This window comes from Echiichthys vipera (assembly GCF_963691815.1).
Source record: "Echiichthys vipera genome assembly, chromosome: 22".
NCBI classification, from domain to species: Eukaryota; Metazoa; Chordata; class Actinopteri; order Perciformes; family Trachinidae; genus Echiichthys; species Echiichthys vipera.
In genome coordinates this window covers 20,189,587-20,201,887 of record NC_139847.1, presented here as the reverse complement: position 1 = coordinate 20,201,887, position 12,301 = coordinate 20,189,587, and the positions used below count along the sequence as shown (strand labels likewise).

Sequence of the window (12,301 nt, the reverse complement as noted above, 5' to 3'; positions counted from 1 at the left end):
CAGACACAGTGTACGTGCTTGTTTGCCGTTGGTTGTAGTCAGAGCGGTTTGTTCAAGTGCCACTTTTTTGGGTAAAACAGGCGATGAGAGGCGACTCTACAGTCGGCCGTCGACACCACTAGTTTGTTGAAGTCGGCCTGGTTTGCCCCTGCCTTAAAGTGTATTTCCGGCACAAAATCATCCCATGGTCTTTTTCAGCACTTTTTCAGAAAACAAAGCACCACCAATGTAGTTAGTGAACCCAGAGTTTATTTAAAAAAGACTTACTTACTGGCCCCTGTACCAGCTCCTCTCATAGTAAAGTCCATTCAAGTGGATTACCAAAGTCAATCCCAAAGGAAGGAGCCCATTGCTGCTTTGTTTTCTGTGTAGGGACTCTTCTCATGCTGCTGCAGAGGTTTGCTGTTATTTTCAGCAGTATTAGTGGTTAAAAAAGACCTTTGAATGCCTTCGTCGTGCTACTCCGAGCTAATCAGTGTTAGCCACGTCCGACTGCGACTCCCCCGGATTTCTCCGTTAATAGTTGTTACACAAAAAAACTGTCTTGATTGCTTATTTGATGAATAAGTGCCGAAAAAGACCATGGGAAGATTTTGCTTTAAGCTGGGACAGAACTGTTTTCAAATGGGCAAAGTCTCCCTTTAACCACAAACCATTCTGTCAAAGATTTGGGTGTGTGGAAAGTGGTAGCTAATGTAGCCTAGCGTTGCTAGCCTCAAACACAGATGAGTAGTAATACAGAGGCCTGGTAAGCTCTCTTTGTTCTAACGCCACGCCTCCAGTTTTTTCTACTTTTCCAACTTGTCTTCAGACCCAAGCGACGCTGACTCAAGTGACATCACTTGAGGCCAGACTTCATACAGCTCCTTCTGGAGACATTGAAGGTGTTATACAGAGTTTCCCTTTAACACATCCATGCTCCTACACTGTTGGTAACTCATTTAGAAATCAACACATTTCCGGAGTGGGAGGAAATTCGGGGGCACTATTGGACACTGTTGAAAAAATAATCTGTTTCATTGACAGAGGAGAAGTGTTTGGGCATTTTTTCCGTCGGTGCCAACAGATTAAATACTGGGAGGCATCCTGTACAGCTGTGAGATCTCAACGGAAAAAAATTCCTGACATAGAAAGGATGTAGAAGAGTGAAGAAGGAATCAGAGACAAGTCTTACGGTGAGTTGTCTTCATCTCCAGACAGACTCCAGTCGTCATCATAAGAGCCCTGCTGAAGGGGGAAAACACAGCCCTTGGTCAGATTCACGTACATTGGTGTATGTCATGAGTATACAGCACTGTCACACAAGATCTTGCAGAAAAAGAGCTTTACCAAATCAGGATAAGGCTCAGTGACTTTCCTCAGCGGAGGCCCAAACTTCACTTGGTCGACTGCAAAGGAAACAAGACGAGAATGAATCGAATGTTGTGCAGTCTTCACACACAACTGTGGTTTCTATCAGGGTAAGGCAATAAAGAGCAGGTCAATGTGCTCCCACACATCCAGGCCTCAGGTGCATTGATCAGCCTTAGTTAGAGCTCGACACAGGATGCACTCTCTAACACACATCACCTTCATGACCCATCAGGTCACACAGCATAACAATGGTACAATGGCGTTTTTTTAATTCAGTTCAGTACGTACGGGGTTGTGCTGCTACAGTACTTGGTCAGGTATGAAAGATTGGCCAAAAATGACTTCTGAATACCCTAAAATAGGTAGGAATCTATTCAAATATCTATTTTTGCCCATCATGTCCATAAGTCCATCTGTGCTCTGAACGATGGGGCAGAGCTACTGGATCCATCACAAGGGCAGATTGTAGCCTCCCAAATCAGAGCACTGCATTTGCCCAATCAGCCGTCTCCTTTGGAGCTACTAAAGCATGCAACAATTAATAATAGTTTGCACTTATGGACCTGTCGCTATCAATCGTTTTTGCACTATTATGCCACCGTCTGCACTTTATTATTATTTTTACTATTATTACTATTGAATTGTTTTGTTGTTACTATAGCAGTTAGATCATTCATGCTGTGTCACTTATCATTGTGTCTTGCCACTTTACTAATTGTGTCTCGTCTTTGTCTTGTCTGGTCTACGCATGGGAGAGGGAGAAACCACATTTTGATTCTTTGTATGTCTTGTTCATGTGATGAATTGACAATAAAGCTAACTTTGACTTTAAGCAGACTCCCAAGCATTCTAAAAAAATGTTACAGATTTCTGTGCTTGTTCACGTGAGGTAAAAAAATGGATACTAAGAAATCAGTCTTGTCAGCACTAATCATCAATCTGTACTCGGTATTACTGCATATGGCCATAACTTCCATGATATTCATTTACTTTGTGTTTCTGCCCAGGGACTGCAGATGGAAATTAGCTTTTCGTTAGAATCTGGTACAAATCATCTTTTTACACTATGTAACCAATGAATTTTGTACATGGTCCCTGAAACAAATAAACTAAATAAACTAAACTTAGATGGAAAACCAATAAAGAAAGGAGACATAACTACTTCTATAGGTATATCTATATAAACATTAACATGTATATTCAAAGATCTACATACCTACACACTACCAAATAAATTGATAAGATAATGTCCTATATACTCAATTTAAACATGGACATGCCACGGGTTACACAGTGGCCCATAACCTTAGCCAGTTTGTAATTTGGTCATAAACAACCAAGTCTCTTTCCGTTCCTTGTTTTTGTCTGACGATCTCGTCATCGGCCCTTAACAGCAGAAGTTCTTGAATCTTGTCATCCCTTCAGTTAGAAGTCGGCCTCTTTGTGTGAATCTCTTCACTCTTTGATGTCTGTTTTCTTCTGGTTTCACACCAGCAGCATGATAGAAACAGCTTCAACACGTCCACTCTCTCGCTGTGAATTCTCTGTGTCACAGTTCAAATATATATTTGAATTGAGAATATTCGTTAACAGCCTTAACGACCAGTAGCCTCTGCTAATGTTGTTCTCCTGTACAAAAGTTGTACAAACATTTTTTAATGTCTATATTAAACTTCACAGATATTGTGACAGTAACATTCAATAAACTAAAAGCTAGTTTAGCTCTCCATTGTTCCTTCTTTCCCAATATCCCAATATCAAAACCACTAAACACATTTCCATACATTTTTTCATGGACATTCATGGTCCCCAGAGGGGTAGTCTATTATTTTTGGAGACTAACTGGCCATTTATTCAATGCCACAAGAAGGCAAAGATTTCCATGTGTTTGCAAAAAATATCTAAATCTAACGGGCAGATCTGATTCTCTGAGCACATTTATGCTCCCCAGAGGATTGAACATGGCAATTTAGTGGCAGAATGCCGTTAAAAGCCTCTGGACTCAACTTAATGACCCAATAACCTTTACTGTTTCATACAATACAATCATTTACCCATATACTGTAATCCCTGGCTATTTTACATCACTGTAGATTGCTTCCATGTGCGTATATAATATTATGGGATATTTCTTGTATTTTTATATTTTCACTTGGGTTCTGCAGAATAGCTTTTGGTCGTGTTTGCTTTTCAAGTCTGGTGACTTGACTGAGACGTGATTAACAGGAAGTAGCAGGTCGTTGTGTGAGCACGGGGAAATCAGAGCTGTCGGTTGACAGTTTGACAGCGAAGTGGAGGATGGGCAAACTAGAGAACCAGAAAGCGGAAGTTGCTGCCTTGTCTCAGTTCAGTTAGCTCCGATAGAGGAAACTTCTATCATCATTATAAAGTTTAGAACATGAGTTTTTCAAGTTATTTATTGTTTCAAAAAATGACTGCAAAAGGTCTTGAGTTATTTCACATGCATGTCAAAACTGTCACAGAAAACACTAAAGAAATGGAAAATGTTGTTTGTTGTTTGTATTCCTCCTAGTTAACATTGTGAGTAAGGGCATGGCTTTGGTGGAGGTCAGCGCTCTCCGAGTGCCGTTCTAGTTGCTGTATGGTAACATAGTTGGTGACAGTTGATTCCAAAGCTCTGCACTTGATTACAAAGTAACATTTCTGAGCAGCTAACTTCCCCAACATCTTCTGCTTTAGGATATTTGCATATTTACTATTTTTGTGTTTCCTGTTGCTTTCTGCAAACTGTTGACCTCATCTTCCCTGATGTGAATGTGTCTACATTTTATAGACAGTGTACAGTTTTCCATCTTTCTTCTAGAAGTGGGGCCAGGTCTCATCGGAATTCTTAGCTTTAATAGCTACAGCTCCATGTTCATTATCAGTCAGTCCACCACTTTGGTCCAGACAGAAATATCTTAAACCACTATTTTATGGATAACTATGACTTTTAGTACAGATATTCATGGTCCCCAGAGGATTGAGCTCAATGACTTTGACTTTTCCTCTATCAGTAAAAGCAGGGAAGTGTTTTTTCATCTTGAAAATGAGCTTGATCTATTGGCACAACATTTTGGTTCCCAGATGATGCATCCTACTGACTTTGGTGATCCTGTAGCAGATTGACATTTGTGGTTTTGAGTGAAATGTTTCAATAACTGCTGAAAGGACAAAAATGTAAAAATGTGGTACATTCATGTTCCTCTCAGAATGAATTGGAACAACTTTGGTGATACCGTCACCAAAGCTCCATCATCAGGTCAAAATGTTAATTTGCCCAATACTCAGCTGAGGCCAGATACTGTCGAAAATGCTGACATCAGTATCAGTGAGTACTGTAGTCTAGGCACCGATCCAATACCACGTAATTTATTAGAAATAGAAATCTATTTACTGGTTAGTTCCGATAGCTCTGACAAAGTTCTTCTTCGCCTCTTTCAAACCATCTGTCCTCTCTGTCCAGGATGTGGACATTACAATTACACTTATCTCCAATTTACAATGCTGCCCTTTCATCCCTTCAGGAGATTCAACAATCTAACCTCAAATAACAACTGTTCACAAAAGGCCTCCTGTGACTCCAACGACTGTCGTTAAGACTCAATAGAGCACTAACAAAGTCCAAACCAACTTCCCACCAACGACTGTCACTCTAACGACGGTCGTTGGCACTTGGAGCACAAAGGGTGTCAGTGACATCATCGGCCTTGTGAGAGGTTAAATACATGGATCTCCACACCAGATAGTTGGACCAGTCCCAGCCTGGTCACATGCGTACATGAACTGATGAAGCCTCTTGGATGAGAGGTGAAACGTCTTCCTAGACAAACAACCAGTCCAGTTGTTTTTGACTGAAATTGCTTTGGGGATAGACTCTAAGTCTTGTTTTCAAACTGAAGCAGATGCTGCAGTACTGTATATTTTGAGAAAAATGTTTTTCTACAAAACCTTTTAGTCATTTAACAAAATAAACTAATCAAAGGTCAAATGTCTGAACCAGGGTATATGTATGTATATTAATTTGTTTTCCATACATTTTAAGGCCTCATCACCACTTCTAGTAACTAGAAGTAACTGGCTGCATCAGCGACACACTTGAACAGCTGTATCAACGCAACATAATTCAGATAGACAGCATGGGAACAGCACATGGGTGTTTCTATGGCACATCCATTCATAGTTATTAGTTATGGGAGTGGAAATGAATGCATATGCAGCCACCTCCACAATGACTGAAATATGTATAACAGAACAGGCGTACGTACGTCTTTGTTCGTACACTTTTCTGCACCTGGACCCTGCTGTCTGCATTGATCTATATCAAGGTTACACACCTAGCACTAACGTTACTTCTTACCGTTATGTCCATAGGCGGCCTCAGCCATCTGTCTGCCAGCCAACAGCTAGGTAGTTAAACACGTAGACATTAGGGGACCTTTGCGTTACGTTATCAAGCAACCTTGTCAGTGTGCTAACATTTGTCCTCATCAGACAATGTCAAATCAAAGCCGTATTTCCATTAAAAAAAACTACACAGAATGCCACTCCACAACCACACAATGGTTAAATACACGCAAACATCAGCATACAACCTCTCTGGACAAATAAACATATTGAATTATACAAGAACTTTGCCTAAATAAAGTACAAACTGAGTGGTTGTGATGAAATTATAAATTAAGTTTAAATAATTTCCCCCCAGGGCTTATTAAAGTATTTCTGATTCTGATACTGAAAGATGATAAATCTGGCCACATATTTGATGCCAACTTTCTATAACTCACTGTCTCTGGTATTCGGTGCTGCCAACACATTCGGTCGGCACCAAAAAAACCCTTGAGGCCAAAATCTAGTAGGAAACATCAGCCTTGGGGCAGCAGCAGCAGTAGCAATAGCCTTAGCAGTGGTGACCGCTGCAGCAGTGTGAGCCTTTAAAGCCCATATCTGTCAAACTGAGGTGCAGTTGTTAAATGTGTTGGTGGCTTGTGTGTCTATGAATAGCACACTGTATACAATATAGGGGAAGTTGAGGTCAGGTTGATCTATGATTTGGTACTGGGCAGAGTGTGAAGCCAGACGTTCACACCAGAAACCCTTACACCACATGAAGCCTCTTGGCTGTGCAGCAGTATGAAGTCACTCCAGCCAGTGCATAGATGTACCACTGTCTGTCACACACCAATGGCATGTTCTCAGTGCCATCCTCTGACGCAGCCTTCATCCCACATGTATGGTTGGGTTACAGGACGAGGGCAGCACTCAGCAGGCTGACTGAGAGGCTTTTGTCCTCATTCATATTATGGAGATTACAGCACTGAATACAGGGGGTCACGTTAGACAATGAAGCCACTCTTCAGCAAGTACAACCAACAAACAGTAAATTTAGACATGCGTGCATACAGTTACAAGCACAGCCATCAAGTGTACGTACAGTGATTGTCAGAAACAAACTGTATTACTGTGCAATATTTAAGATATATCTGGATATTATATTTACACACTAGTGTTGTAGAGCTGCATTAAGACGGGCTGCTCATAAATGGGGGTGTAATGATACATTACTCTGGTTTGATATATCCATTCAATGATAACGCTCCAAAGTGAAAACATCAATATATATCATCATCTTTAAGCTGCACCTTTAATGCGAAATTCCGAATTTAAATTATTTTTATTGAAAATAATTATAGGTTGTTTTTTTTAATTATTTGAATGTCTGGTGTCTGGTGTCAGTGTTTTTGTCTGTAAAAAATGCCATTACACTGGAAATATGTGGTGTTCAGGCACAAATCCAGAAGTTGGCAAATGTGGTCTGGTTTGAGCTTTGTTGGGTTGTGTAAGGAATTGTCCTGTGTGAGCTGCTCTCTTACTGTGGCCAGAGCCTCAATGGTTGGAATACAGGTGAACAAGGAAGTCACGTCATAGGACACCATGGTTTCATCTGGAACCATTTTTAAGTCTCAGACATTGTTCACAAAGTCTATGGAGTTTTGGATGTGGCGTGGGGTGTTTCCCACCAGTGGTGCCAGAATATTGGCAACATGCTTGGCAATGTGATAAGTGACTGAGTTTATGCTGCTGACAATGGGCCTGAGCGGGACTCCTTCTCTTTGTAGTTGCTATAGACACTCTATAACCTTCTTTTTGTAACCGCTGGTAGGGTCTCGTTTCAGAGTTTTATAAGTGTTAGAGTCACTGAGTAGTGCAGAGATCTGCATGATAATCAGTTGTATTGAGAACCACTGTGCATCTACCCTGCTGGAAGGATTGTGATGCTGTGGTCTTTGCTCAGTGCTGTTACGGCTTTTTTTTCTCCTCAATGGTGAGGTTGGATGGGGGGACCTTAGCTTGGGACAACGCTGTTGACACTTTTAACCTTAGCTGTTCAGCCTCAGTTCCAGAAAGGTTGTTCTTCTTTATAGCCGATTCTGTAGCTGTAAAAAAAAACTCCACTATGGGAACCTCTTTTGGTGTCATGGCAAAGTTCAAGCCCTTGGCTAAGACCCCCTTCTCTGGGTGGGTAAGATATCTGTCTGACAAATTCTTAACCCATCTGTTTTTGTGTTTCTTCCTTTGCCTCCAAGTGAGTATTTCTTTGTTTTTTTATTTCATGATATCATGGAAAAAGTTATGGAGTTCACCCAGAAAGACCAACTATCTCAACACAACAAGAGCAAAGAAAGACAAACAAAGAAATTTCACAATTTGCAATCCCGGGATATTGGCAAACACACAGAAATGCTCACTTGGAGGCAAAAAACTGACACTCCAGCACAGGAAGAAACACAAAACAGATGGTTAAGAATTTGTCGCTTATTGACATATTGATTATATACACGGTCACTTATAACATTGCCAAGAACGTTACCAATATTCTGGCAACAGCCCACACCACATCCCAAACTCCATAGACTTTGTGAAAACGGCAGCTGCTCCCAGAAAGAAAACCAAAGTGGCTGAGAAAGAAAAAGAAAACAAGAGAAACAACATAGTCTGTATGTGGCTGGGGTATCACAGAAACTCAGGAGGATCTTCAACAAACACTGCATCCCTGTGTATTTCAAACCCAGTAACACACTCAGACAGAGACTAGTACATCCGAAGGACAGAACACCACACACCCACAAAAGCAACCTGGTTTATGCTGTCCAATGCAACGAGGAATGCAAAGATCTTTACATTGGAGAAACAAAACAACCACTGCATAAACGCATGGCCCAACACAGGAGAGCGAACTCCTCAGGCCTGGACTCTGCTGTCCACTTCCATCTCAAGGAGAAAGCCCACTCCTTTGATGACAACAATGTCTGCATCCTGGACAGAGAGGACAGATGGTTTGAAAGATGAGTAAAAGAAGCCATCTATGCAAAAGTAGAGAAACCATCGCTAAACAGAGGAGGAGGTCTGAGACACCACTTATCTCCAATTTACAATGCTGCCCTTTCATCCCTTCCCAGGAGATTCAACAATCTAACCTCAAAGAACAACTGTTCACAAAAGGCCCGGGTGACCCCAACGACTGTCGTTCAGACTCAATAGAGAGCTAACGAAGTCGAAACCAACTGCCCACCAACGACTGTCACTCTAATGACCTGGATCTCCACACCAGTTACTTGGACCAGTCCCAGCCTGGTCAGTTGCGTACATGAACTGATGAAGCCTCTTGGATGAGAGGTGAAACGTCTTCCTAGACAAACAACCAGTCCAGTTGTTTTTGACTGAAATTGCTGAGGATAACAATGACCTTGGCAAATGAGAACATTCACAGGCTCATTAATACTTGATTTATTCTGATATACTGCTATTTTTTACTGTTCAGAATTTGATAGAATATCTGCTGTGGCTATATCACTGCTGTACTAGCATGTTTTATGAAATAACAAGGATTTGTCTCTACACACAGTGTCTCGACTCTTTGGAGTGAAAGCCCACTCTGCGGTGACCAAACCTCTCATCAGCAGAAAGAATCAAAAGGCTAGACTTGCCTTTGCTGAGGAGAATGTTGTGTGGACAGAGGAGAACTGGTCCAGAGTGACTTCAGTGATGAAAGGAAGGTCACTTTATTTTGGTCGGATGGAAACATTGTGTTGGGCGTAGGACTGGGGAAAGTTATTTTGATCACTGCTTTTTTTCTACAAAATAAAGTTTTTTTTTGAAGTGCCTTGGTTATTTAAAAAACATGCTAGTACAGCAGTGGTATAGACACAGAGGATATTCTATCAAATTATGAAAACGAAAAAAATAATGTTGCCACTCTTCTGCTGTTGACAAAGATTTTCTAACAAAATCAGAATGAGTTTGAAAAAATATATACTGTTAATGCAAATGAAGTAGTTTGTGCTGAAAATGTTTTAACTGTTGGTATTGTACATATAAAAATTTGGCAGAAACGTACAATGCCAATATTTTTTCTGGCGACCGGGCTGGAATCAGGTATAGAGCTAGATAGGACCAGGACATGTTTACTGTGTGTGTGTGTGTGTCTGTCTGTATCTGTCTGTCTGTCTGTCTGTCTGTCTGTCTGTCTGTCTGTAAATGGTAAATGGTAAATGGACTTGTACTTATATAGCGCCTTTCTAGTCATCCGACTACTCAAGGCGCTTCACAGTGTTTGTCACATTCACCCATTCACACAGACATTCACGCTGATGGCAGTGGACATCTACATACCATCTAATCTGATCTTACCATTCACACCACATTCACACACCCATGCGCAGCACGGGGAGCAATTTGGGGTTCAGTGTCTTGCTCAAGGACACTTCGACATGTGGAACGGGGAGAGATGGGGATCGAACCACCAATCTCTCGATCAGAGGACGACCGACTCTGCCACCAAGCCACAGCCGCCCCGTCTGTCTGTCTGTCTGTCTGTCTGTCTGTCTGTCTGTAAGTCTGTCTGTCTGTGTGTGTGTCTGTGTCTGTGTGTCTGTGTGTCTGTGTGTCTGTGTGTGTGTGTGTGTGTGTGTGTGTGTGCGTGTGTGTCTGTGTGTGTGTGTGTGTGTGTGTGTGTATGTATGTGTGTGTGTGTATGTATGTGTGTGTGCTTGTGTCTGTGTGTATGTGTGTGTGTGTGTATGTCTGTGTGTGTGTGTGTGTGTGTCCTCACATTGTTCTTCAGAAAGGGTCCTTTCTACAGGCAGGTGTTTCCCTGCTGACTGAATCTTATCAGGAGCCACTTCCCCCACCTGTCAACAGATTATTTGGATGACACACCAGAAAAAACACCATGACTTTCTCTTTCCACCAGCTGGTCTTTCTGTGTCGTTTGTTGTGAGCGTACAGAACAGACCTGATTTAGAGGTCCTGGGACAGTTAGTTACACAACTTTAAAGAATGCATGGTTGATTAAATAACAACAGCATCAGTTGTGTCGCCTCCTTGTAGTACTCACCTCCAGCTCGTTGTCGTCCATGCTGTGTGTGTGTGTGGTGTGAAGCTCAGGGTTGTTGGCCATGTCCAGTAGCTCGATGACCAGGTTACGGGTTAGGAGCTGTGTCACAAACGGATGCTGGAGGAACAAGTTACAGATCATGACCTTTAACAGTAATAGAAGATCTTAGACAGTCATTTAAATAGCCCCAGATGTAACCAAACTGACTCCTCATTAATTGTCAAAAGACATTGTTGAGCTGGTTCCAGATCAGAGAAAAACTCTGATTTCGGGCTGCAGCTAACAATTATTTCCATTATTGATTCATCTGTTGATTTCTTTTTTTGATTACTCGATTCACTGTTTTGTGAAAATAGTGAAAAATGCCCATCACAGTTTCCCAGCCTTGTCTTGTTTTGTCCAACCAACCCAACAGATTTGTTTTAATGTGATTACACATCATCCCTCCCTCTGCCTGCAGCATCACACACACCACCATCTCCAGACTTCAGACTCAACACCCCAGTGCCCTCAACGTCATGTCGGGAGACTTTAACCACGTCACTTTGGATAGAGTTCTGCTGACCTTCCAACAGTACGTGAGCTGCCCTACCAGAGAGTAGAGGACTCAGGACCTGATGTATGCTAACATTAAGGGTGCATACATCTCCTCTTCTCTCCCCCCTCTGGGCAGGTCAGATCATAACCTGGTTCACCTCAAACCCTGCTATGTGCCTCTGGTGAAGAGGAAGCCTACGACCACAAGGACTGTGAGGAGGTGGTCTGAGGAGGCTTATGAGACACTGCAGGGCTGCTTAGAAGGGACTGACTGGCCTGCACTTTGTGAACCGCACTGTAAATATTTGTTAATGTAAATTTAAATCTGATATTTCATATATATACATATATATATATGAATATATATATATATATATATTTATATTCTGTTTTTGTTATATATGCTGTCTATATCTGGCGTTTTGTAACAAAAATAATCTCCCCCTGGGATTATTAAAGTGTTTCTGATTCTGATTCTGAGCACGATTGGCCTAACTTTACTTTTAATGAGATCAAACCAATTCAATACTAGAGTACTTCCTTGTTTATCTTATGAAGATGAGTTGTTTGACCAATCTGCTACGGGCATCCCTGCAAACCCCACCCTGAATAATCCTGTGCTTTCAGAATGTACACAAGTCTATGCACCGATCCACTAACATGTAATTTAGCCCCCGAAACGACTTTAAAGTCATTTATTTATGTTCTTTTCCCATTATTACTGCCTGTTAAACTCAATAATTTAAAAAAAGTTCTATGTCCTGAGTCTGACCATGCTACAATGAGAGCAATAATATCACACCCATAAAAAAAATAGAATACCAGTATTTCTGGTACTTGGCAAGGCAAGTTTATTTGTATAGCAGTGTGGAAAGATGTATCTCTAAAACCATGATGGAATAAAAATGAACACATCTGAAATTGTGTGATCAGGTCACCTATCAGATGACAGGGGAAACAACATTACTGAAATTCCAATCCGTTCATAACTGCGTGTGTATTCACATTTGTTAA

General features: G+C 41.4%; 1 protein-coding gene across 3 annotated transcripts in view; it reads right to left on the bottom strand.

The window, feature by feature from the left end:
- The window catches only part of map4k2 (mitogen-activated protein kinase kinase kinase kinase 2), a 57,890-nt gene that overhangs the window by 21,405 nt on the left and 24,184 nt on the right, over positions 1-12,301 (bottom strand). For 2 of the 3 annotated variants that reach the window (XM_083937435.1, XM_083937437.1), the window contains exons 12-15: positions 10,751-10,867; positions 10,466-10,544; positions 1,330-1,388; positions 1,175-1,227 (exon numbers count right to left, since the gene is read on the bottom strand). In XM_083937435.1, the coding sequence (XP_083793561.1) occupies positions 1,175-1,227; positions 1,330-1,388; positions 10,466-10,544; positions 10,751-10,867 (308 nt within the window). The remainder of the gene's footprint in view (positions 1-1,174; positions 1,228-1,329; positions 1,389-10,465; positions 10,545-10,750; positions 10,868-12,301) is intronic. The other variant, XM_083937436.1, reaches the window with a different exon arrangement.